The 25,027-nt window shown below is 36.0% G+C and overlaps 1 protein-coding gene across 9 annotated transcripts in view; it reads left to right on the top strand.

Moving 5' to 3' along the window:
- The window catches only part of QKI (QKI, KH domain containing RNA binding), a 155,451-nt gene that overhangs the window by 59,029 nt on the left and 71,395 nt on the right, over positions 1-25,027 (top strand). For all 9 annotated transcript variants that reach the window (XR_009729297.1, XM_061378742.1, XM_061378744.1 and 6 more), the window contains exon 3: positions 5,474-5,590. Coding sequence is in view for 8 of the 9 variants with exons in the window: in XM_061378742.1 (XP_061234726.1) it covers positions 5,474-5,590 (117 nt within the window). In the remaining variant the exon portion in view is untranslated. The remainder of the gene's footprint in view (positions 1-5,473; positions 5,591-25,027) is intronic.

Raw genomic sequence — 25,027 nt, forward strand, 5'->3', positions numbered from 1 at the left:
AAATAAATCCAAGGTTTTCTATTCGTGGAAAATATACTATTTCCTTAGTCACCACCTGTCAAAATCTAGCAGTATCTTCTGTACTGGATGAGATAGTGGCAATAGTTGTAGGTAATTAAAAAAAACTATTCAGACTGAAAAAATTGAGGATGGAGACTATAACTGTGGGGTTGAAAGGCTGTGTCTTTAATTAATTCCTCCTGTTATCTTAACTGTTGGTGGCAAATTTATGTGTGATCATTTTGACTAAAGAAAAAAAATTATGTATACATTACTGTAATTAACATCATTCTCCTTAATGTCTATGTACTACCTATGAGTAATGTTATGTTACAAGTTTTATTTCCTTTATCAAATAAACTACCTAACTGAAAGTATATGGCAATTGCCCTTTTAAGATCTAATATGCTGTATTTTGTTTTCCACTACTTCAAGTGGCTTTATTCTTGTGTCCGGTTACAGGCTTTCAAAGATCTAATTGGCTGTTTATTTGGTGTCTTTATGATTACTTAAAACTCAGCTTAAAGCAATTCAAACTATTTCTAATAAATGCAGAAATAATTTTTTAAATGTAACTGTATTACTAGCATCATAAACCAGTGCTTCTTTAAAAAGAAAATAATTAAAACCCACAAACCTAAATTTGCTAATTTTGGTGGGCCGGTAACAGTTTTTGATGGGTTCAGAGCCTTGTCTTCTGCGTGTCTTGTCAGCATAGTGCTTTTAGCTTATACAGTAGTATTTCCCATTTAATTTTGCATATAAATGTTTCAATTAAATGCATTAACTGCTTTTCTTCCTCAAAACTGTGGATAAAAATAAGTACTCAAATTTGCTTGTAACTTTAAGAAATGTATTAATGCTTAGGAGTAATGTCAGTTTTGCTCACACGGAGTACTCATATTGAACAAAAAACATTGTCATACATATTTATTACGCTTTCTTTTGAATGCCTTTCTCTTCACTGCAGTTTCTTTGTGTCTCTTCATTGCTTTGTTTCCACAGTTAGCACTTTAGTCTGTTACTGTCAGGTAAAGTAATCTTCCCAAATGTTCTTGGAATAGGACTATTAGGATCTGAAGACATAGAAGGTTCCCTCCAAAATGGCTAAACTGACTGTTAGCATTGCTGCTTAAGATAAAATTGACAGACGTTCTCCATTATAACATCCAGTTTTCAGCTGCTTCTTAGCCTTAACATTTTAACCACTGAACCATGCAGTCTTCATCTTCAGGTGTCTTTTGTTTGGTGAAGAAAAGCACATGAAAATGAAGTGAGCAGGAAATGTCTTCAAAAACAAAATGCCAGGACATTTTGAACCACATTTTTGGGATGCTTTAGTTTGTTTGATGTATTAGTATACAACCTGAAAGCTAATTTGCATATGGGAGGGTGAATGTTTTCTGTCTTCATGAAAATCCACTTACAGCTGGCAGACTTATGTCTAACACTTAGCTGTAAAATAAAACACAATACTGTAATTGGAAAAGGCCTGACTAAGGGAAAGCTAAGCTGCTTTCTAACTGCTGCAGAAGCCTGAAGTTTTTGTGCTGTGTTATGATTAAAAATGGGGGAAGTCATGGTATGTAGAGGTAGTCTCAGAATGCAGAATATGTTTTCATGTATGACATAACTATTGAAGTTGATTCTGCAAGCAGTTAAGTAACATCAAGTGTAGACATCTATAGTTACAAATACTTGTTTGGAGTAGTTAGTAGGGTTTTTAAAGAAATTCACAGAATTGACCTTGTTTTTCTAAGTCAGCGATCAGAAGGAGAGACCAAATGCTAGATTACTAGAAATGAAACAAATTGCAAAGTTCGTGGATCATTGTAAAAGGCTCTCTTTTGTGTGATTAGAGCTTCTGCTGAATTTAAATATTTATTATTATGTCTTAAAGTATTATTAAAGAAGTCAGTGTGAAGCATAGAGTATCTTTTGCTTTTGTTATAATGAGGAGCTACTGGAGTTTGCCTGAGATTTTCATTAAAATAATGGTTAGGCTGTGTGCAAAACACTTGTACTCAAATACGCATTGTATCTGAACAACATAAAACCTTTCTACAGCTTTTCTTGATTTTCTTAAGTTGAAATAGACTTCAAGAATAGCTTGGTTTTGGCTTTTTTTCCAGTGATAAGTAACTAGCTCTACAAATTCAGTGTACAGCAAATCACTGGAACATTTGCTAATAAGATGGTGGAATAAATTAGTTTTTAATTGAGAAGAATAATTGCTTAAGCAGATGCATGTGCTTATGCTCTTTTTTTTTTTTTTTTTGCGAGATTTGACTATTTTAATCAAATAATGTTTTTTCAAATTCTTCCCCAATAATCAAGGGAAGAGGGTATTATTTTTTTAGAACAAATAAATTAGATCTTGCCATATCTTACTTTCAGGTTTCAAAGGAAAATACAAAATATGAATGGCATAGTAATAGTATGAAACTTAGTACTACTGGACTCCCTTAGGTTCCTCGGGTTTTAACTTGCATGGAAAGTTTCTCAAACACTGCATTTCCCATACACACTTCTTTGCAACCTCTTATTAATCAGCAGCTTTGAGTCTTGAGCATAGTTTGTTCCTCTTTTTCTTTACTATGTTTGCTTTGAGTGTAGATGCTGGTGAGGTATAGAAGGACTGTAAGAGCCCCTTGTCTGTTTGGGAGATGGTTGTTTTGTGCATAGGGAATTCAAGCTGCTTTTGTTAGGGAATTTCTGACTTGTGAGGTAGAACACCAGATAGAAATTTTGTCAGGGCTTGGGAGCATCAGTTGCTTCAGAGTAATCATTAATGTTCCAGAGTAGGTGCAAAAATTAGGATTTAGAGCAAACTTTTACCTAATAAGTTTGTTTCTGTTACCTTCAACAACAGCAGTCATTGTGTGCAGTCTCCCAATATTTGCTGTCTCTTGAGAGTTAATTTTGCACAACAGCAATGTGGAATTCCTTGCACAAATGCAGAGCAATGTGGTGTTGTAGGGAGGTATAAAAGTTGCATACAAATCCAAAACTGGGGAAAACTGGCAGTACAGAAGTAATGGAAAAGAGTATCTGGGGTCAGTGAATGTTGAATCAAGCATTAGAGCTGAATTATTTGGGAGGGAAAGAAGAAGCTGGGATGTGTTAATGGGAATGTGTTTTTTAAGATGTAATTTGTCTCAGTAACTTAACCTTGTTGAGGTCTCTTTTGAAGCACTGCCTTGTCCAGACATCCTGCTTTAAGAAATGAGCAAATTGGAGGGCAAGTGAGAGGTTACAAGAGCAGTCAAGAGTTTTAGAAAGAATACCTGTCCAGAAAGGTTCAAAGGCCAAAGTGTGCAGTTTTGGAAGAAAAGGCAAGGGGTTGATCTACCTTCGAAAGATTTATGAAGGCTCTGTGTAAGGAGAATATTTTGGAAGCAGCTAGAGAAGAAACTGGCTTAAAATTTTTCTTTTTTTTTTTTTTTTTTGCAATGAATAAAGTTGCAAGCTTGAGAGTAATACAAATTCCTGCCTTTTTTCTTAGTATTATAAATTGTTCTATTTATTTTTTTAATCCAAATTATCTTACCTTAGAATTTAATTATTCTTTTAATCATGATCTAAGTTAATAAAATATTACAGGATGCTGTTTTTCTTGGGAGTTAGAGAATGTAGTGATAGTTGCCTTGTGTGTTGGTTAGAAGAGTGATTCAAGGTCAGGTTTACAATATTCCTTTAGCCTTAGCAGTGAAAATGGGATATTTAGCTAAAGATTTAGTGTGCAGTGACTGTGGCTGTGGAGAAAGGCAGTAAGATTCTGTTTACGTCATGATAGTTGCATGATTTTGGTATTAAACATGAAACGTGTAGCAAATGCAGGATTTGGATAGTATTTCACAGTTGAATTTTATCGCTTGTGGCTGGTTCATTGTTTTATCCAGTCTTAGTGAGTCCTCCATAATTTCCTGTGATTCACAGGTCATGTGTCCATTCACAAGTGCCTTTAATCTTTATGTTTTTACCTCGCAATTGATTCAGACTTCATAGTATGTCTTTGTTTTTTTGAGCTTGGATTGCTAAATAATTTTGGAGTGTATCTTCCCTATGAACAGTTTAGCCATTGAGAAACATGATTATTTTTGTTGAAGAACTTTTAATTTTGTTTTGTTCATAATTTCTGCTCACTCCTAAATCATTTCTGGTCTTTTCAGTTCTACAAGGATTTCAAATATGTTGAGTTGTAGTACTCAAAACCAGTTTTAATTAGCTGGGAAATGAATGCAAACAGCTTCTTCATAATTCCATTGAATAGCTTTGTTTACTAGGATCTAAAATATGAAGACTTCTGCAATGCTTCTGTTCTCTTAATAGCTTCTTTGAATTTAATCTTCACTCTGAAGTTTCTAGGTTTATGTATCCTTTGAGCCTGGTACTTCATCTTTGCACCGTAGTTGTGACAGAGTACTGCTGTATGTTGTTAATGCTACCTGCATTTAATGCTTTTATTTTTTATTTATGTCATAATTTTCAGAATGTGTGATTGAAAATAAGGAAAGGTAAAAACCCTGGAAAGTAACTAAGAAATACTGTTATGTATGGGTAAATGGTGGCATTACCGTGTTGAACGTAGGCAGGGGGTTGTCTGCTGTTACTGAAGTTAGCCAATTAAACAAGAAATACTTGCTCTGTATGTATGCACAACTGAGTAAAGTATACGACTTACAAAAATGGCATGTGCTTTTGTCATGTATCTATATATACACATCTGCACACACACGCAGTCTTTTCCAGGACTGTGACTACATAACAAGCTGGCCTCAGGTCTTTTTCTAAAGGAAATGCTATGTCACAGGTAGATAAAGAGCTTCTGTAGATGTGGGTGGCCAGCCGGCAGTGTGCTGTCCAGATTGAGTGCACTAGAGCAGTGTGGAAAGGTGAAAAAAAAATAGTGTTTTTTGTAGGCTCCTTAGGCGTAGGAGAGGAACAAACAAATAGCGGGCATAGGGGTCTTGCCTGAGTGCCTGATGCCATTATGGGACTGGACGTGCACATAGCTTCCATGTGGTGAGACTCGTGTATGCCTGGTCATGCAGCAGGAACATTTGTGCTTTTGTGATGTGATGATGCATATTGTTTGCCTAGTAATGAGCATGTCTGGTCATGTTAGTGATGAGGGGAGGTGTTCTGTAAGTTCTGTAAGCTGATACAGTTACTTACTGAGGAGGAAATTAGTACCACATAGGCTGCCCTAGACTAATGGATGTTAACCTTCAAAAAAAAATACCTATCTTCACCTGAAACCTGTATCCCCCAAAGTAAGGGTCACTTAGTTATCTAATGCGTGAAAGTAGTATTTACCTCATTCTGTAACCTTAGGTATTTAGTGTAGTGTTCTAAACTGATAAACACTTGATGATATTTTAGAGAAAGAAATTCATCTTGTTAAATTTTAAAATAGTCTTGTTTACTTGCTTTTATAGGAATAATAATTTATGGTTCTTTTTTCCCCCAGTTTAACTTTGTTGGAAGAATCCTTGGGCCCAGAGGACTAACAGCTAAACAGCTTGAGGCAGAAACAGGATGCAAGATAATGGTCCGAGGGAAGGGCTCTATGAGGGACAAAAAGAAGGTAAGCTTTTGAAAAGGTAGTGTAGTTTCAGATGCAGGGTTTTTTTCCTGATAGAGGGGTAAGCTCATGTCTCTTTTATTTGTTGTGTTCTTACTGTGTGTTTTTTAATTATCTAGCCTTTCTTACAGCCTTACTAAATAACAGTGTACCCTAAAGAAGTTAACTATGCATATTCCATAATGGTGCAATTGGGAGTCTAACTAGCAATTATGAAGTATTTTTCATCAGTAACTAACTTCTAATTGTGTCATGTTTCACAAAATAAAGTAAAAAAAATTGAAGATGAATACATTTTCCTGAGGAGGAGTTGTTAATCTTAAAAGTGTTGTTAGTAACATTCTAGCACTGAAATACCAAAATAATGTCTTGTGCAAGTAGTATGGATTGGGGAAAATGGTGAATGCATTACTGGCAGTGAATTCTCTGAGTGAACCAGGAATCACTGTGTTTCTGGATTTGTGTTAAGATGGAGTTGCAATGTAATTAGGAATGTTCCTTTCTCTGTCCTGTAGTATGTATGTGCATCCTGTATAAGTAGGTAAGCTACATCCTGAATTTCAAGTTGCTCTGGTGGTAACTCCTGGAAGTGATTTAGTTTTGCAGGCTGTTTCTAGCTATTTCACTCCATCTCTGGTTATTACTGCTCAAGTTGCATCAGCATCTCCACTGCATTTTTGAAATGTGTGCTTGTTTCCTCTTTGTTCTCCCCTTCTTTTCCTTATCTGATCAGCCATCTGATACATCACAAAATAGAAAGCTGATGTCTACCCAGTTACAAATGTCAGACATCCCAGAGTTTGTGTAGCTTTCAAAATCCATTTGATACCTTTTTTTTTCATAGTCTGATGTAAATACTATCACCATCCTTTCTCTAATTCTCCCCATAGCTGTTTTGGCTGCTTAGATTGCTGACTTTTGAGCAAAGATCTGTTTTAACCTAGAGAGTTCTTGGCTGCCCATGTTCTGTTAGAAGTAAGAGGGTGACGTTGTTTTAAAGACTCTATTCATGAAGGTTTACTTAAAAAAAGGGCAAAAAAAAACCCAACAAAACACAGTTTGTCCTGAATTCCTTCTGCTGCTTGGTTGGGGGCTCATATAACATATAAATAACTCCTACTGTTCTGGGGTTTTAAGTGATGGGTGGGTAAACAGAACTTGTAGAATTGATGGTTTTAGTAGAGAATTTTGAAACACGGGTTTCCTATGACTGGGGGTGTTAGGAGACATTAAAATTTCTGAGTATTAAAATTTCATCATGCTTCACTAAACATACCAAATTGTGCGGGTGTAGATGCTACATGTTAAAGGAAAGTATGGTTGCCAGTATGTGAACAGTCTTAAGCATACAGCTTTGTTTGCGACTACTAATAGTAGTCAAATTCTCACATATTCTCTTGTGTTGCTTAAAAATGCATACATATATGTGTATGTATGTATACATATATACATATATGTATCCCAGGGCAGGAGATCCAGTGAAAATAGTGCCTCCCTTTAAGAGAAGACTATTCAATCTACTCTTGAAAGCTGCCACTTTTTGTCTGGTAGATTAATTAGACCTTATGACTTCTGATGCCAATTGTAACAAAGTAAATCTTCACCACCAGGAATACACTAAAATATAGTTTGCAACGAATGAATTTTCAAGCTGTTAATTCCACAGAGAAGTACTGATGCCTTAAAAAAAAAAGTGAGTACTTCAGGAATTTTTCAGCTCTTTTCTTATTTAAACATAGTTTTTAAAAGACATTGTATTTTTATCAATACTACAGTCCTTACCTTCATTTATGGGCAAAATTTAAGTTTATTGCTTCTTCATCTTTGTTTTAGGAATGGTAATTCGATGTTGGGGTGGATCATCAGGAGTTAGATTATGTAACTGAATAAAAAATTTTGTTCTGGTTCATTTATGTTCATAGATCTCATAAGCTAAAACATTTAGGCTCATAGGCTAAAACATCAGGAAACTTAGACTGAGGCCCCAAGCTTAATGGTCCAGAAATAATGTCTCACTGTTAGTAGTGAATGTATGTATATTTAAAATAGTCATTAACAATGATGTTCTGATACATCCTTAGAAGTTCTGCAGACTAGCTTTGCCGTGTAGAAAATCGCACTTAGCTGCATTAGCAATAGCTATACTGCAAACAGCTTCCAAAGTGTAAAAAGAAAGAATAAAACTGCATCTGAGGCCTCAGCTTTTCTTCTGATGGGACCCATTTTCCTATAAATATTTGATTTGCAGACTCCTCGATAGAAATCACTTAGAAGAGTGAAAATTACTTTTAGATTTCTGGAAATTGCTGTGTTCCTTGGCCCACATATCATAATCCATCCCTCACCCCTATCATGCTCCATCTCTTCCTTGTCTGTGTTCATACTAGCCTCAACAGAAACCAGTGTGGCCCAATGAATTCCACATTTGGGTATGGTAGCCATTTTGCAAACTGTGACTGACAGAGCATTTGTTAGAGCTGTAACAGCCTTTGGTTTTTGACAGCTTTTTATGTTAAGTCCCACTACCATGTTACCAGCAGAGCAGGGACTTGCGCACCTCCAGCCAGTTGTAGTACCTGTACATGTACCACGTCCTTCATTACTCTCAGCTGCCAGCTAGGATAAGCACATTCTCTGAAGTGGTGTTGGTCACGACCACGTGTTCTGACTTACCTAGTCAACATCTGTGTAGGTCTTGGAGTTTATGAAATGTCTTTTACAGAATCAGTCAGGTTAGGAAGGGATTTCTGGAGGTTCTCTTGTCTAATACTCCTCCTCAAGCAGGGTTACCTAGAAGAGGTTGCCAAGGACTGCGTCTAAATGGCTGTTAGGTTTAGCACCTGCAGCCTCCCACTACTGTACTTCAGAACCTGGCCTCCTATGGGGAGTCACCTTGCTTAGAGAGTTTGGGGAGGTTTACTGTCTGGGAAAGTGTTATGGTTTAGACTGATTCCCCCCACCCCCCAGCTGTGCCCACTCTCTTTAGTTTTATTTATTTATTCTTTAGCTGCTCCGAGGAGATTAGGCAATAGTCAGCTACTGGAGTTTTGTTTTTTGAGAAGACAGAGGAGCTGAGACCTTCTGAGTATGAGTTGCCTGTCTTTTTGAAGTTTAGTAAGAAAAGTGAAGCTGTCTTTGATAAGGACGAGTTCTGTATGGCAGATCAGATAGAACTTTGTATGCATGAAAAGCTACAAACTGACCCAGACAGTGCTTGATGCCTGTTACCTCTTCTGAGTTGTCTGTTGTGTGATACTTCAGGGCACAGTGTACTTGACCATTGATTTCATGAGATAATTCTACAGTGGTGTTGAATATTACATAGTTCAGTATGTTTGAATGATATAATAGTATAATGTATTTGAATAGCCCATAGTATAATACGGGCTATAAAGTCATGTTGAGTACCAGATAATTTTCTTGATATCTATTTCATGGTATCCATTCCTAATCTTTCTGTTGCGATTTTCTCTCCTGAGGTGATTGGTATTAGCCAGTAGTTTATCTTTTTCAGACTGAACTTTTTGGTGCTATACGATTGTTGCTGCAGTAGGAAGGATTTCATAACCGTTGATGATGATGCAGTTTGTGATGCACCCCAATATGGTGTTTCTTCTAAAAATAAAGATTTGGAAGCTATATTCAAGATTCAGTGATCACAAACAGACTAAAGTAAGAACAAGTGACATTTATTACTTTGAGGAGTAAGTATACTTATTGCTATTAGCGCTTGCCTCTTTTCCTGATGAATTATACTTATAGATAAACTCCTTAGTTTTGCAGTGCAAGATGACCGACTTGGCAGTTAGTGTCTTTTTAATGATAACAATCTTTTTATTTTCTCAAGGGGTTCCTCTCTTTGCAGGTTCTATTTCAAAATGCTAATGTACTTCAAAGTGTAAAATGCAGAAGTAATAGTATTCTCTCAGGAAAGGTTAGGTTACTCTAGCAGTTCTTTAAAGCCTTTTCATATAAGTCAACGCTATTTAGAAAAGTGAATATTCAAGGTTTTTCCAGTTTTTTACTGAACTGCTTTGCAATTTGGAGGAAATAAGAAATGCAGGTTAATTTGCATGTATATTCTGTGTTTCACATCTGCAAACCTGGTTGCCAGGTGATAGTTGTAAAAGAAACCGTATTGAATGTGGGAAGGAATTACTTACTAAACAAAGTGTCAGTCTGTAATGTGAAAGCTGTGTGGTGCTAAATACTTTCTCCTAGAATAAACTGTCCATCTACACATTTCTTCCTACCTTGCTAGTGGTTGCAGAATCCAAGAGAAAATAGACTGACATGTTGGAAAATGAACCATTTATATTTGCTCTATAGAAAATTCTGCTCTCCTGTGTAAGCCTACAGACAGAAGTAATGAATTAGAAATCTTTGTCACGTAACCAAATCATTCCAGCTAGAATCAAATCTTGAAAATTTGTGACAAACTTCCCCCAGAAGGAAAGGGAAATAGTCAAATAGGATCTGAGACACAGGTGGCGATCAGAACATCTCTCTGGGCAGCTGTAGGCAAATTCAAAATCAAAACCTTAATTGCTGAGACTATTGTGATTAAAGCCTGGAGGTGCTTGGAGGAGATTATTGAGGAGGGGAGAGGGGTTGCAGGCATTTATCAAAAGCTAATGAATGTGTAACTTTATTAAAACCAAGGTGGTTTTAGCTTAGTCTGAATGCACCTCTCATTAGGTAATGAGGAAAACTAGCAATTTTCACACCAATTAAGCATACTGCTTAATTAAAGGGAAGACTGTCCAATGATGGATAAGCAAAACATTGGTATTTGTCATTTCCCTTGTCTTACATGAATTCCATAAAACAGGCATTAACATATCTATAAGGAGTCAGCTGTATAGGTATTCTGTACCCCTCTATCACTTACAGGTGTATAAAGCCTTACAGTGTCAGGCTGATGGCTTGTGGTAGTCTTGGCAACTGCATGTTTTTTTCCCATTTCTTCTTCCTACATTTAGTCAAGAATCTTCTCCAGAAGTGTATGAAAAGAGGGCAGCATTCTTTTTTATTTCATGAGAAAGCATCTTCTTGTTTTTTCTTACAATTTTATTACAGTTGATTTTTTTCTTAAAATTGATTATTTCTAAGAGAAAATCAGACAGCTGTGCAATTCTAAACTTGAAGAACTCGGTGCTTTCATCTACTGTAGCAGCTTCAAATCTGTTGCACTTTGCTCCATATTAAGTCGCTTGAACTGATCTGTGGTTCCTAACCTACAGCTTACTTGTTCCTGTATCACTGTTAAACTTACAAGCTGAAATTACATAAGGTTTCACAAAAGACAAAACTCTTGGTTAGTACCAGTCTAGTCCTTTGGCTGGTGCAGTTGTCACAGTAAATAGGTAATTCCATTTCTTCGGACTCTCCAGTTTTGTTCTGGTTTATAGTGAGGCTAAAAAGGAGTTAAAAACTCATCCTTGGTATCTGTGCAAAGCCTGAGGAAAACATTAGTGAAAAAAATCAACTGTTTTATGATCAGGGTATTTTACTGTATTTATATGCTGTATAGAATTGAAGTATTATATATTTGTAATATTTTAATGCCTTTTAGTCTCTGAAATACTTCGGAGTATATTCATTAGATACACTTTGATTTCCAATAGAAAATCTTAAGCATTCAGTTTAGCTTATAAACGGAAGTTACTGACATTAAATAATACGTACTTTTCAGTACATCTTGTTAGAAGAGTATGTTATTGCTACACTAATTATAAGATGCTCAACTTTTGCATTCTGTGGAAAGTGAAAAAATAATAAAAGCTTTGGTCCTGACACATACGTTGAAATGGAATATATTTAGCAGATGGTAGCAAATGGTAGAGTTGCGCTGTGTTTCAGATTGAAAGGTTGACCAGCCCTTATTCTTGTCTTCTGGGAGTAAATTACGTGGCTCAGGCCTGTTGCTTCTAAAATTGTGCATCTACACACTAGCATGCTGCTGCTTTTTGACAATTTAGTCTGTCTGTGTTGAAAAACCATATCAGTGGTTTGGAGTAGCAGTTAAAAATCTAACTAGTTGCAGAGATGGGGTTTTAAGCATTTGTCAGTAATATTAGGAATAATGGGAGGAAAAAATCTTTAAATGGTTTGGATGTTAGGCATGTAAAAGTGAAAAATTAAGTCCATTTATGTGGCAGGCAACTAGAAATGACTATTTAACAAAAAAAGAAACCTCTTCTGACAATGCTTATGGGGTTTCTGGAGGTCAGATGCTTACTTTTAGAACTGTAACTGTCAGAATCCCATGTCAGTAGCTATCATAAGTGTACTATTTGTTAAAATTAATTGACTTCTACTTACTGGAAACCCCACTGGCTGAGGCAGTGTGGGGTGGCAGTTCAGTATGATGGATATAATGGATTGTGGTTTTGTTAACTTTTGTTGCACATGAAAGCTGCAACTTTATGTTCAGTTGTAATTGCTATCAATTTCAGTGAGTATACATCAAAAGTCATTGTATGAACAGACTGCTCAGGACTGAGATATTACCATGTTCCTGAACCTACTGCATTCAGGTTATAAATTTTTAACAGAAAATTACTTAAGGCATTCAGATGGCAGCATTTAAGATACTACCCTGGGAACAATTAACTTCAGAGTTCATTTTCTACAGTGGTGTTTCCTCTAAACACGGTTTTTGGTATGCATATGTCTGGATTAAGATAATTTCTCATATGGATTCATCAAACTTGGGAGGCTTTCTTCATACTTTTTTTATCAGTGTAGTAACTGGCCTTTTATTCTAAAACTAGCTTTTAAAAAAATCATACTCACATAAAGGTACTACTGACCTTACATAGTCAGCATATCACAACTGCCATTTTAATACACAGTGAAGAATGTACCATATTAAGCTATATCAAAAGTTCTGTGTAGCTTTTGTGTGGTGGAGAAAAATCCTCTAGCTTAGAATCCAAGTCCATTTAAGAATATACTTGGTAGTTGATACCACTTTGCCTTCCTAGAGGTTCATTGTAAATCATAGATATAATGAAAATAATTTTGGTTGCTTGTACGATAGTAATTTCTTTTTCAGTAGCAAGTACTTCAGAAAATAGGCTTTTCTATTCCAATTTTAAAACCTTTATTGCATTTGTAACCACTTATTTTGAATGCAGGAGGAGTTGTAAAGCTGGATTTTATCATTATTACTTTTATTAAAGAATTGTCGAAGCATAGCCTTTTCTCCCTTTTCACCTATAAAATAGACATCTCTTGTGTTGTATCCTTGGTAGTCTGGGAGCAAAGACCTTCTGAAAAGATAAGAGGTTATACTATTAGCCAATAGTAGAAAAAAGAAATAGAAGTCATCACAAAAGAATAATAGAACTCCTCTTTGCAAGTTGCTTTGTTAATTACATAATTAAGTGCTAAAGGCTGACAAGTACAAACTATACTTCGGGAAATTCAAGGCAGCAATGTTGAAAGTAATGGATGTTATTTATTGAATTACCCTGACTGAAGGCTCTTTTAAGCCTGTTCATGGGGGTTTTGTAGTCCAGAGTCCATAGAGTATGTTTGAAATCTAACCAGCACGCACCTTCAAGTAAAAACTGTTCAGTTCACAATGACTGTTGAAGGATGCAGTGTAGGTGCAATTAGCTTAGTTATGTATGGGAATGTGAATTTTACAAAAAAGAATGTTCTCCTTACGTTGTATATATAATTTGACAAACGCTTCTCAGTTGAAGTAATTTATTGTAAAAATCTTTCCACTTAACATTCTGAGGGATGCTTTTACTTTCAAGAGTAGAATGGTTTTATTTTGAAGTACAGAAAAATTTAGAGCCTTAAGAATTATTGGAAAATATTAGAAAATATCACTGACATTTTCTGATAGCACAGTATCTGATGCAAAGCATTTTTTAAGTAAGTTGATTTCACTAGATACCTTTGCTTTTTAATGGCTATGTACTTACATCCAGCATATACTGGATATATTTCTTTATGTGCTCAATACAGTGTTGCAGCTTTGAGCAGATTTTAGCAGTAATAAGACATGTTTTTCTATGTAATATGAAAAGTAGCCAAAGTGTTTGACTATGATTAACTTTGGTATCAGTATTTGATTATATGTCATTTTGTTCTGACAACACTTAAGCTGGTAAATGCTTAACTGGTTATTGAACTAACTGCATATGGATGTAACAGCCTTAATGGCATTCAAGAACTATTTTGTTAAAGACACTGGAAGCTGTAGAACCAGAGGAGTATAATGAAAGTCATGCTAGTAGAAACCAGGTTGTATAATACTTTGTTTTCATTTTGTTGGTAGTGTGGTTTGGGTTTTTTTTGGGGGCAGGGGGTGGGGGGATTATGGTTCCCTGTGAGGAAAAAAAACCCAACATTTATGATCAAGAGGAAAGAGAACCTAGATTATGTTGAAATTGGAAAAAAGTAGCATGAAGTGTAGTGCAAAAAGTATATACCAAGGGAATCTTGATTCATTGCCTGAACATCTGTGTATAAACAAGTCTCTGTTTTATACAGTAAAATTCTATGTCTGTCGAACAGTAATGGACTCATCTTCATCTCTACCATGGTAGAACCTGTCTTTCTGCAAAATTACTCCTAGGCTTTTGTTAGGTGGGAAGTACAGAGTGTTAATTGTATTATAAAAAAGTTGACTAGGCTGCAGCTCACAGCTGTTTGTATCTGGCACATGAATAGAAGTTTTGAAAGGCTTAGGGGACAATTCATACTGAGTTGTTTTGAGGTATTGACAAAATTGTCTGCAAAGATAGGTCCTGCATTTTACTTTATCTGGAAAAGTAGTGAAAGAAGTGAATGGTTTAAATAATGAAAATCTACTGTAAGTTTTTCCATGCTTACTCAGCAGAAAAAGTTGGGAGATGAGTTACTGAAGTAGGTGAGACTTTGTTTTAACAAAATATGGGCATTCTTGGGGTACAGTCATTGTGATTTCTTAAAACTTTAGCCTTCTCTTGCAGGGTTAATAGTGTTGAGTATCGTCTAATACTGCCAAAATGAGGGAGTTGATTCTTGTGAGATTCCAAAAATTCAGTGACACTTCCATGTCTTTATGATGCACTCTGAAGGGCCACAGACTTTACCTAGATTTTCATTTATCAGCACCATTAAAGTATGTCCAGATTTTTCTAGGTTAAAATCTTAACCTGTTTGGCTGCCTGTTGCTGGATGATTTTGTGTTTGAAATAAGGCTGTTTTTTTTAAAGAACTTTCTTAGGAATTACTGTTGTGATATTATAAGCTTGCTTACCAGAAGTAATTTGTGTTCAGGGTTGTGTTTGAGTGTGTTTGCTGAGCATCATGAAACTCTGCTTGTTCTGTGTGGGAAAGGCTGTACTTGGTTTGAGGCTTGTAGGAATTTCCCTGGAGTGCCTGAAGATTGAGTCCACTTAAATGTGGGAATGGAGGCAGACCCTGTTGGCTCAGGGAGGAAGGCGGCATGGCTGTGTGTTTTTTGAGTAGGTGTCAGTTACTGACAGCTCTTGGTTCTCCATATTTTTTGGGGGGGTGAGGGCGGTTGGAGGTTGCTGGCAGTCAGAGTACAGGTTGCTTTTTATCATCCTGGATGTGGCTTCTTAGGGTCAGGTTTAGCAATTTGACTGAGACTGGTAAGAAGCTCTTTTACATGGAGCAGAAGAGTAAGCACAAAATAAGATACCACTGTTGAGAAACCAAATACTTAAATTACTGGTTGAACGTTTAGAAGATATACTTAACTTTTTGCTACTTTATTGTTTTCCAGATATAGACAACTAATCTGTAGTATTTCCTTGTGGTAAGATACTGAATTCCTTTTCAACTTGGAAAAGTCAACTGTATGATAACAATCACAAATCTTAATTCCTAAGATGCCTGAGCAGTTTGACATTCAAGCTTCATTTTAGATGGTGACAATTTTTCACTTTTCTCAGATCTGCTGCCTGCATTAGCCTTTGCCTTTCCTAGACTGGGACTAAAAGATGTTACTAATCGCGCTTGTTTACTTGGTGCTAGGTATGGCCTACAATACAGTATATTAAGAATATGAATGAAATCCAAATAGCTCTGTAGAAGTTGGTGGGTATGCAGTGGGACAGTTCATCCTGTTGCAGATGGAGAAGGATTTTTTGACAAACAGTTGCACATTTTTATAAGCCTTTTCTGAGAATAATTAGCAGTTTCTGTCTGCTAATTCACATTTTTGACATCTTTTAGGCAATAAATGGGTAGTATTTTGATGCCTGTAGAACTCACTCAAGTGAATGCACACAGTGAATATATTTTTTAAAGAAACCCCTTGTAAACTCATAATGACTCTGTTTTAAGTATGTTTTGAGTACCTGCATGAATGGATGAAAACTTACTCAAATGATTGTTAAAGCCAGGTACAGAAATCTGTCTTTCTGGTAAAGAAAACTCATTATTTGTACAGTAGTAAAGTGTTTAACTGATCAGTGACCAGCGCTGAAGCTGTTGGAGACTGTTTAAGTTATACTAACTGTCATATTGTAGTATCTGATTTGATTAAGTGCCACAAACTCACTATGGAACACACAAAACATACAGTATTCATGCTTGCTTGACAGACTTGGTAATGTGAGTAATTCTTGGATAAAATGTGTATCATAATTCAGAACAGTATTCCTACAAGGCAACCAAAATCTTGTCCTCTAACATTAACAGACTGAAGAAGACATGAGGCTGGTTTGGGGTGTTGAGAGTAACATCATTAAAGAGCGACTTCAGGCAGTAGCTCGTGCATGCCTGACAGTGAAATAAGTGGCAGCTGAAGTTGGGCCCTGGCTGTAGAAAACCAATGGAAATACCAAATTTTTGGTTGGTTTCATGAGAAGATGTTACAGAATTATGTAAAATATTTGATGAGAACAGGTAGAGTCAGTACAGGGAGGAGGTGCCTGGGTGGTATAAAAAAGTGAATTTGCCACAGTTGCTGGGCATGCAAGTTCATGTCTGAAGAGCTGGTATTTCTGGGGAATTAACTGTATGGCAGTATAGAGAACAGTCCAGAATCGTTTACTGAGCAGTTAATTTTCATAGCCAGAGCTACGGGATTTGGTTTTTTTATTCTCAAGTCTTTGCAGGACTGTGAAAATGGCTCCTTCCCTCCCTCCTAGGGAAACTTTTTTTTTCCATGAACTTCTCCCTTGTTTCATAAGTCACAGTAGTTTTCCTTGCTTTGACATATGGTTCCTCTTAGTCTCTAGGGATATCTTCTCTGGCTTCTTTTTCCATCTTGGTACTTGCTGACCTCCTTCTGAACAGTCACATGCTTATTACAGTAGGAGGGTGAAATTGGATGGTGCTTCTTTTACCCTCTGAAAGTATGATGAGATGCCATGAAAGTACGTTAAACTGACTTGGTTTTTAGCAGCACTTCATATATTTGTATGAAGGTAGTGAATGATCTCAACTCATGACAGGCTTTCAAGCTACTAAGTCATCAACAGTAAAAATCATTTGACATGCAGAAAGACCATGTGAAAGGGAAGGACAAATCAACAGCAAAAATATCATAAAAAATATTTTCTGAAAGTCACGGTGATTGGTGAATTTGCAGTATTTACTTGCCTTAAACTAAATGGAACATAAACTCTTGAATCTAGTAGCTTTTGAAGAGATGTGGAGAGTAGCTAACAGCATTGCCCTCAGACTTGGCTAGAGGTTTCTATAGGTGATTTGTAGGTGCAACATGAGGAATGATTAAGAAGATTAAGATTTATTGGTATCTCCACTAGAGTTCTTGAGATCTATTTTTAGTCCTGACAGAAGTAAAATAGGTAATGAAATTATGAACTTAACTGTCCTGGCTTTTAGGCATCATTTTGCAAGTACGATAATGGTGTTTTTCCATGCAGGATGGAAGGATTTTTTCTTCAAAAGCAAAGAGCAGCCTGCTAATTGAATGCCTTTTTCTGGCACATGGCCAGCAAGTGCATATAATCTAAATATGTGGGTATAATTCTGATTATGTTAATTATGATAATAATTTCTTCTGTGGTTAGGATGTCCAGTGCAGTTGTTACTTGTTCCAAATCTTTCCCTACTATTCTGACCAATTGGACACATATCTCATGCTATGAATCTTGTCTGAATCATGGGGACCTGGTTTAGTGTTTGAGTTGGCATTGTTAGGTTATCAGTTGGATTTGATAATCTTAAAAGTCTTTTCCAGCCTAAAGGATTCTGTGATTCTGTGTGTTGTGGCTCCCGTGTTTCTCCAAAATGCTGGTTCCTGTTCTATTGAAGAGGTCTTTAAACTCTGGACGACAGACCTGACTTTTGGGCCTAGATAAGCAATTTGTTTGAGGGTTTTGGTATGCTTACCCTGCACCCCCTCACCCTACCCTGCTTCGTGGGTATGATCATGTACCTTAACTTATTGGTCCTTAGTGTTTCTGCTGTGGTGGCACTCGGAAGCATAAGGAAAGAAGTGCTGACAGCACCTGGTCTGTTCTGTGAGAAAGCTGCTGTTTACTTTAGCAATAGCATGTTTGTCTTGTGTAAGGAAGAAGCAGGTTTTTGAAAGATGGGACCCCTTGCATATTAATACCAACTTTATCACTGCTTGTGTACAGTTTGGAGTGTTTTTAGAAATGGTTATCTGGAATGCTAAGTTCTGCAGCTGCATAGAAACGGTTAATGCTTCCCTAGCAATCAGACATTGCTAAAGGATTGGAATGCCAAACCACATTTAGCCAACTGTCAAATCACGTGAATTCGCTGACTGATTTAATTGGTCCACTCTACAGGATTATTTGGGAGCCACTTAAGATGCAGTACCATTGATTTCAAGTGTTCCATATGTTTACAACCATATGTATACAAGGGAATTTTTTAGGTTGCTTGGGGTCTTGGTGGTATTCTAACTAGCTTGCTGACCTGACAAAACACACTGTAATACATAATTTGAAAGCTAGTAGTTGACAAATTTAAGATCTAGAATGAATTTTTTTGTAGAGAAAAGCACAGGTTGTTTTGTGTTCATAATATATATATTACATTCAGACTCCACCTAGTGCATAAATGAGCTTCAAATGACCAAGTAGTCTTTGAGGAGGTTTTGAAACAGTCATCTGTATTTCAGGTTGACAACACTGGAATTGAATGTTCACTTAAATTTTGACTGACAAAAAGACCTAGACCTTCTATCTGCTAACTCACACTGACTCATAACAGCATAAATCAGGGAAGGTCTTAAGATAAGCTGTGTTACAAGCCAAAATAAGTGATAAATTTTGTAGTTATTAATGCAGTTTGAAATACTGAAACTAATCTGGAAATTAGTCAGTATGTGGTGAGGAGACAGGGGTATTGCAAATGCCAGTTTGTTTTTTCCTTCTTTTTCTCAGCCTGATTAATAGATTTTTTTCAAGTATTCAGCATTTTAAATAAGTTACATTTAGCTTGAAGTGCATCTTTTTAGAATAGTTAAGTTGGTAGTAAAATTAAACTTCCTTTTAAAAAACTCAACACTTCTTCATTTCTAAGAAAAATCAGAAACTTTGAATTTGCTATGTTTTCTATATACATCTGAAGAAGCAAATGTTTTGAAGAAATAAAACCCACATGTGATATTGATTGTTTCAGTTCTCTTAACGAGATCTGATTTTATTTGGTCACTGCAGGTTTCAGATCTACTGTTTGCATCACAACTGAGTATGTGTTTCATGGCTTATATGAGAATATCCAACCAGGTAGAATAAAGTGTAACAGGATAAAATGAATTGTACTTGGCCTATTACATGTGTTCCTATTAAATTCACTTTAAATTGGCTGGTTTTGCAAGTTGTTGTATTAAGTATAGTAAATTTAACTAGATAATGCTGTACTTCCAATCTTTGCAGATGCAGAAACTCAAGAATCTGGCATTTTGAGTATACTTCTCAGATCCTGGCCTTTCACAGTATTAGATGCAGATTTTCCTAGTGTCCTTTAGAGCCACATAATAGATGAGGGAGCGTTTGAAGGGGCACCACTGGCAAGGAATGTTCAGGTTCTCCTGTCAGCAGTATCATTCTTTAAGTCATACTGTACTGGGTGGGAGTTCAAATACTCAGGTTGCATTTGCTGCTCAGACAGTTGTTTATAGTGACCCTTAAGGAAGTAGCAACAGAAGGGATATAAACGTCGCATCAGGGCAACAGCAAACTGACAAGCAATGAGTTTTGCGTCACTGGCTGGTTGAATAAGGCTTCTTTATTACAAAAGGAGGAAAAGGTAAAATGAAGTTGACGTTTAAGGGGAAAAAATGAAACAAATTTGAAGACCCTCAAATGTCAAATAATTTATGACACACTTTCATCTGTTAGCTCATAAATGTCAGTTCTTGTAAAAAGCCTTTGCAGCTTTTTCCTTGGATCTGGTTTTCCAGAATGTTTCAGACCCTACAGCTGGGTTTCAGAGTTAAACTGTTTCTTTTTTTTCAGGTTTTTAAGTGGATCTCTGCCTTGAGCATCTTGACTTTGAAAAAAGATCTGTGTTTCTGCAAGAAACATCTTGAAGGGTGGTTGGCAATCATGGAGTCAACTAGGAAAGCATTTTATTTACTTTAGTTACCTGGCTTGAAAGCTAAGCCTTAGGAAAGAGCTGTTTCAGCTTCTGTTGTTAGTGCCTTTTCCTCATAGCTGAGTCACTGAAAACACAGGCTTCTCTGGGAGATCTTTTTTCCCCTTGTGATAGCTTGGAGGTGATTTTGTGATCATTTAGAGAAACAACCGACCAACAAATCTCTGCCCCTATCCGATTTCGTTCTTCAGAGTTTTGCAGGAGCAAGCTTTCAAATGGTCAGTGACAGACCATGGATGCGGGTAACAATTTTTTATATCATTACCATGTAATATTAAGAGTAGTTCTGCATTTTGAGGCTTTTCCAAGCTGCTGCCAAACATCCTTTCCCATGGTTTTAACCTTTGATGAGTACATCTCTGGAGCTGTGGGCTGCTTCTAGATGCCCTATGAAATGGGTCACAAAGAACCAAGCACATGTGATCCAGGTGCATGAAATTGTAAGTCTGCACTGGTAGTAGAACCTATCTGTGGGTCCTCAAAATGAAGGAGTATGCATGTCAAAATGGCTACTCTTGCAAAAATTATACTAACCATGTGGCTTCATAGTGACTTTCTTTATATGAATGTATTTTTAGTGTACAGTGAAAAAATACTCAATAATTCTGCTTTTTTTCTGTGAATTTTACTTCCAGAACAGTATCATTGAATATTTAAGCTAATGAGTTTTTGTTAATTTGAAGATGCAGTGAGCTTAGGTGTTGATAATAACAGTACCAGAGTGCCCAAAGAATATGATTTCTAATTCCAATTTAGCTAACCGCTATCATGTATATATTAAATTAATTGTAAGATCATTTTCGTTCCCTGATGAGCTGTGTTCTGAAGGATATGCACTTCATATTTGCTTCTAAAACCCTGATAAATGCAATCTGTTGGAATGTTTTTAAGACAATAGCTATTTAATGAATAGCTTGTGTTTACAGGAGAAAAGAATAGGCTTGATTGCTTACAATCTGACATTTGAAAAAGCATTTTTTTAGATCTCTTGTATTTGCATATCTAATTGCTGTGTAATCAAAACTAAGTGAACTGTAGCTACTTGAAACCAAAAAATGAAAGGCAATCATCTTTACAGGGGGAAATATCCCACTTATATGCCAGCCTGTCTGAATATTAGAATTATATTCTTCTTGTGTTTAATTATAGGTGTCTGACTGAGCAGTAAATTTATGCCTGTGTATTAAGGGAGTGAATGTGACCCTGAAACATCAGCTTTCCTTTGTTGAAGGAAAGCATTGGCATTGAGAGAACTTAACAGTGTTGTGTATTTTGGTGATAAGGGATTGTGCCAGAATAGCTGTTAATTACCTGCTTTGTTTGATATGGAAAGTAGTGGTTCTGCAGTTTTCTTCCCACCAGTGACAGTACTCAATTAAAACTTGTATTAAACAGTGATAATGCCCTGGTTTATCTGGTGGGAAAGACAAGAGGTGAAGAAGTTTTGTTTTGGTTTTCTTTTTTTTTTTTTTGTTTTGTGAACCTAGTGACTAAAGGCAAACGAGTTTTGTCTTTTTGGTGTGGTGGGGTTTGGTTTGGGTTCCTTTTGCTGTTGTTGTTTTTATTAATAATAATATTAATAATGTTATTAATTCTTTGACTCTTAAATCTTGCACTTTACAAAGAATGGCTGCGGTAAAAGTTAAACCCTCCTTACCTTTAATGTGGAAGATACAAATTTGGAAGATGCTTGTTCTGTCCTGTTCCATACATTTTCTCTGTATGAAGTGTCTGTTGTCATGGGTCCTCATTTTGCTGGCTTTTTGAAATCTATCGCACTGCTTGCATGTCGGAAAAAGAGGGGGTTTAAAACTCAAATGTATCATCTTAAGCTTTTGTATTCCAAGTACTAGAAGTATGTTTTCTAATGTAGTCGTTTTTTTTCTCATATTTATGTTATAAAAAAATGTCCTCAGATCTGATTTTGCAATCAGCTTAATATTTTCCTCTTTGATTTCTTCGGCATCTGAGAAAACTAAATGCAGTATTTTCAGTGGGAGCCCTTCAGCCTGAGAGAATTCTCTAAGTAGCAGCTGTTTTCTGCATATCTAAAGAGAAATAACAAGGAGAAGGCAAGGAAGTTAATGTGGAGGAAAGACTTGATAATTTGTGTTGTTTTTGTTTCTTTAGTTACCAATGATGAAGAATATTCTAAAAGCGAAAATGTACGAAATACACCAGTAGACAGTAAGAAGGGGAAAAAAAGAATTGCTACAGTGATACTTAAATGTGTTTTATTTCATTAATCCAAATAAATGAAGAAATGGCTTGGTTGCTTTACTAAGGAGTTTTGAATGTCTGTTTTAACCAACACAGCTTTATTCTGATTAAATATTGGGTAGCTTTATTCTGGGGTGAAAGCTCAGTGTGTGATGCTAGACTAATTTGGCCAAAAATGTGAAAGAGTAAGTGAAAAGGAGTAATTAACAACTTTAAAGTGCAGACACACAATTCTTTTGAAGATCTCGGCGGATATGGCAAGGCATGGTAATTCAAGCAGAACTTCAGAGCTTCAACTGTTAGGTGAATAGAGGTCACATGCAGAAAGTAAGATTGGTTGCCTGCAATAATTAGGCACAGTTAATAAAGTTTTTTCAGAAGGCATATTGTACATACTGAATACTGATGACTAGTCTTCGGTACAACCTTAGAATTAGATACACACAAAGCCCAAAATCATTGCAGATAAAACACTACATTAAAAGGTTTTGTAAGATGTGGAAAAGTTGAAAGGTCTCATATTGTTGAAGCCCTGAACAGTGTGTCATTATTAAGGAGCAGAAAGCTGGCATTTATTTGGTAGTGGAACTTTGTAGTCTTACAGGATGCAAGTAAACTGCAGTGAAAAGTCAGGTTAAAAAAAGTTTTAATTACATGAAATTATGATGACTTACAGAAAGACAACTGCAGAAATTCTTGGGTTGATAAGCTCTCATTAATGGCATGATTTTTAAGTAATCTGCTTTTCTTTTGAAGCAGATATTTTTCTGTGCCTATTAAATGACGAGTTTCATGAAATTATTTAATTGCATATCATTAGCAGTGAATTATCACATGACTGTTGTTTGTTTTCTTTAGATAATTCACAAATCAATAAATGTGTGGTGAGTAGGGACAAATTTACAATTCCTGTTTCAGATAAAGTAAACAGTGATAAGCGTTAAATACAATTAAATAATATTAAATTTTATGATGTAGCATTTTGAAGTGGAACAATCTCTGTCCATTTTTAAACTGTTTTTTCCAATTTAAAAAAAAAAGTGAAATGTGAGTTTGAGATGCATTTAGATTAGTAGAACTATTTCATGGCTTCACAGTGCTGCTGAAATACAGTATTAGCATAACTGCTATAACTCATCCATGTAGGATTAAGTTCTGCAGTGATTAAACAGCTTCCTATGATCAGACATGCTCGCTGAATAGTCATTTCACTATAGAAGTGGGTATTGCAACCCACACTGTCCAGTAACAGTTAGTTTTTCTAGTATTGAAGCTAGTTTGTTGAGGCTTCCTTAAACTTCCATTAATTTAATATGAAATCCCAACTTCAGGTGAAGTTGAGAGTGTGTTATTCAAGGACATATAATCCTAAATAGACATATTATACTGTTTGTTTTCAGAAAGCAAAGATCATAAGCTTGTCAGGTTTTTCTGTTAAAATTGTTCTGAATATATTTCACTGACTTGGATCACTTGAAAATAATTTACTGACATTTGTGCGTTTCTTTATTAGGCATTTCAGTAAGATTTTTTAGGAAGTATTTAATGTGTTTTCTTTTAGAGAAATTTGCTATTTCTATATTAAAAATATAAATAATGTGATATTCAGGTTTTGAATAAATAATCTTCTGTTTTGTCACAATCTCTACATGCAAATCTTTTTGGTGAGAGGAGAGTTTGTGTTGAAATGACTTGCAGTATGAAATGTGGAAAAATTAAGGGACACTTTCTCCTTTAGCTATTGCATTTCCTAGACCGTTCTTATGTGAGCAGGCTTTCCCTCTTAAGTTCTTTGTTCTTCTAAAAAATTCCTTATTACAGCTTCCCCCCCCCCCCCAATACCATTTGGAATGAACAGGTTAGGTAATTTCAATGCACACTCCATCAAGAGTTTTTCCTGAATTTCATTTTCAAGTTGGACAAAAGTGTTGTTAAATCATACATGTATTCAAATAGCAAAAGCTGACTATCTCAGTAACCTTTGGTAAGTGGGGGAACCCACACAGGTTGTTTTTTTTTCTACCAGTAAGCTTTAGGACACAAATAATATAGAAGCTGAGAGAGTTGACTTCCAGATCTCCGAGTAGTCCTTCAGAAGAATATTGTTTGTTAAGCATCCCAGTGACAGGGTTTATGTACCACATGAGGAAAATCCAGACTCCTTATCTCCCCCCGTAATCTAAGTTGATGGTACTTGTCATTTGAAATGTATATACACCAGCTAAACCTGCTTTTTTTCCTTTGATGAATACAGCACTGCTGCAGATATGGCGTAAAACTTGTTTTTTATTGCAGATGTACACAATGAATCATAATCTCCAGCATGCTCAGATCCTGCCTATGGATCTTGTTGCTAGATCATGCTCAGCAACTAAAACACTGAAAATATTTTATTTATGGTTGGGACCTACAGAGCGTGTCTCATATTTGTAGTTACATTTAGCTGCAAAACAATGTACTTGATTACAAATACATCTGGTATTTGAAGTATTCTCTCTATTGAGGTCATTCTGAGCACAACTACATAAAGTAGATTAGTGCTTGTATTGATGTTCTTTATCCCCTTGCTCCATTTTCTTAGCCATTTGGATAGTTTGGAGAATGTGATTTTGTAAGGCAAAAAAGTTCAAAATTTATGGT

The sequence above is a fragment of the Neopsephotus bourkii genome, unplaced genomic scaffold, assembly GCF_033783945.1.
Source record: "Neopsephotus bourkii isolate Nb327-2 ecotype Australia unplaced genomic scaffold, CSIRO-AGI_Nbou_v1 NB_1767, whole genome shotgun sequence".
NCBI classification, from domain to species: Eukaryota; Metazoa; Chordata; class Aves; order Psittaciformes; family Psittacidae; genus Neopsephotus; species Neopsephotus bourkii.